The sequence below is a fragment of the Colobus angolensis genome, unplaced genomic scaffold (assembly GCF_000951035.1).
Source record: "Colobus angolensis palliatus isolate OR3802 unplaced genomic scaffold, Cang.pa_1.0 Scaffold6, whole genome shotgun sequence".
Classification (NCBI taxonomy): Eukaryota; Metazoa; Chordata; class Mammalia; order Primates; family Cercopithecidae; genus Colobus; species Colobus angolensis.
In genome coordinates, this window is record NW_012119598.1 from 2,764,034 (window position 1) to 2,766,495 (window position 2,462).

At 34.6% G+C, this 2,462-nt stretch overlaps 1 protein-coding gene across 1 annotated transcript in view; it reads right to left on the reverse strand.

The window, feature by feature from the left end:
* Positions 1-2,462, reverse strand: part of ADAM28 (ADAM metallopeptidase domain 28) — a 62,021-nt gene that overhangs the window by 32,673 nt on the left and 26,886 nt on the right. The window contains exon 7 of the mRNA XM_011962894.1: positions 1,543-1,614. Within this exon, the coding sequence (XP_011818284.1) occupies positions 1,543-1,614 (72 nt within the window). The remainder of the gene's footprint in view (positions 1-1,542; positions 1,615-2,462) is intronic.

A 2,462-nucleotide genomic window follows, 5' to 3' on the forward strand; every position in this document is an offset into this window, starting at 1 on the left:
CGATCTTGGCTCACTACAAGTTCTGCCTACCGGGTTCATGCCATTCTCCTGCCTCAACCTCCTGAGTAGCTGGGACTACAGGCACCCACCACCATGCCTGGCTAGTTTTTTCTGTTTTTTTTTTTAAGTAGAGACGGGGTTTCACCATGTTAGCCAGGATGGTCTCGATCTCCTGACCTCGTGATCCGCCCACCTCAGCCTCCCAAAGCACTGGGATTATGGGCGTGAGCCACTGTGCCTGACCCTGATTGCTCTCACTTTAAAGCTGTGACTACCAACCTCAAGTAGTCCTTAACACTTTGCAGTAAAACTGCTGTATTTCCAAATTCCATTCACATGCAGTTTTTTGCACACATTTTTTATACTCCTCTTAGTAATTCTAACATTTCCTTTAAATCTGACTTTCACAGTTGTCCTTGCTTCCGCATTCACTGAGAGTATAAGAACAATCTGAAGAGAACGTCCACAAGCTCCCACCGTTGGCCCATCCCCTCACCTATTCTTGTCCAAACACCCTGCGCCTCCCCATCTACTATATAAATGAACAACCTCTGAGTCTAAGACCAGTTTCTCCACGTATGTACTACATCTCTTATTTCTGCCCCCATCAAGATTATTCCAACAATTCTTCTGTCTTTCCTGTATTATCAATGTTTAGCCCTCCACAAATGATTCCCATCAGTGTAAGAAGGAAATTTATTACTTCTTTTATTTCATATATATTGACTGTGGTAATCACTTCACTGTGTATATGCATATCAAAATAAGTATATTACAGCATTATGTTGTACAACAAAAAATTATCTTCAGAGCATTTATAGAATACCACAAAGAGACTCATTCATTTCAAAATAAGTATGCCAACTATATATCCAACAAACAGAAAACTAAGAATTAGTACTTTAGTACTTAAAGGTTGTAAAACCATTTTTTAAATATTTTGGAAATTAGGTAACACAATCATGTCTAAAGAACATAGTCAACAGTTGTATCACTCAAATGGGTTTGGAAATCTGACAAATCTATATTCAAACCTCATGGCTATCCTTTTCTCACTTTGTGATCTTAGGTGAGTTACTTTGTTTCTGACAATATGAATCCTTAGCTATACATTAGGTTTTAGTAACATTTAGGATTGTTCTGAGGATTACATGAGATAATTGTTTATGAAATATGCTACTGTGACAGTGCTTTGCATTTTTAAAATTATTTTTTCCCCTCTGGACCAGCTTTCTGTCGGGATTTGGTCTTCAGCATTTTCTTAGTGGATTTTTGGAAAACACAATGCACTCATGTAAAATCAGTTTTTATGTCTTCTTATACCTGAGAATAGTGTGGCAGGTAAATAAGAAAAGTGTTGGTTTGTGGTATTAATATTCATGTTCAACTGTGTAGCAAAAGTTGTGGTCATCCTTCGGGAGTTAGCCACACTGGTCTCAAGTGTCTTGACTTTGCTTCCCTGCTTCAAGTGCATTCATTGAAAAACCCAAAGACATCTCCCAGCAAACTATTTAAAACTGCAGGTAGTAAAGTATGTCTTACCATGTTGACATAATTAGCCATCTCAAACACCCTCTTTCTGATCTCATCTTGATTCTCATTGTACTTTTTAAACTAAAAGAAAAATTAAGAAAGAATATTATGGACATTGATAAAAATTAATATACTTGGAAGGTTAAAAGGGTATCTTCTCTTATATTACTTATTATTGATTTCAATTAAAATTAGTTATTAAAGTTAATTAAAAGTTAGAATCAAATTCCTATTTGCCTAGCTACATTAAAGCACTTTGGGAGTGAATATGATGTTTTCCCTTCTGAAGTACTAGCTCAGTATAAAGCTCTAAAGAATTATTCCAAATGTATTTTCACTTAAATTCTATAGTTTTCTAAGCTGTGCAGAATTAGCAAAAGGAATGCCTTAATTTAAGAGATATGTATATGAATAGTACATGAATTAAGCACAATAAGTAAGGCCAAAGCTTAGGGCCTGAGCTAATAGTTGACTTATATTTTCATACACATGTGCATTTTAAATTTAGAAAACCCAGTATATGAAAATGCATTCTTACAGTAGAAGATAAACAGTGGATATCACCAAAGATTTGCCTTTCCAGAGGATTCCATTCACTAAGCTTTCATTGTGACCAAGTAAGCTTTTATAATGACTCCCTAATGAGAATAAATTTTAATTTACAAATGATTTAACAACAAAAGACAAAATGACAGAAGAATATAATTGGAAACCTAGTTGGGTGCTCTTAAGTCAATAAGAAAACAGTATTATAAGTCCCAACAATTTATGCATATCATATCAATTGCCCTGATGTCTCTGAAAAGAAGAAATCATATCAGCTTAATTACAAATGTCAAATTTCATAGTTTTAGAAAAATATGTAACCATAGCTCATATTCATGATTCTTTAAGTGTCATCCAGATACTTAATGTCTCAATAATAAATA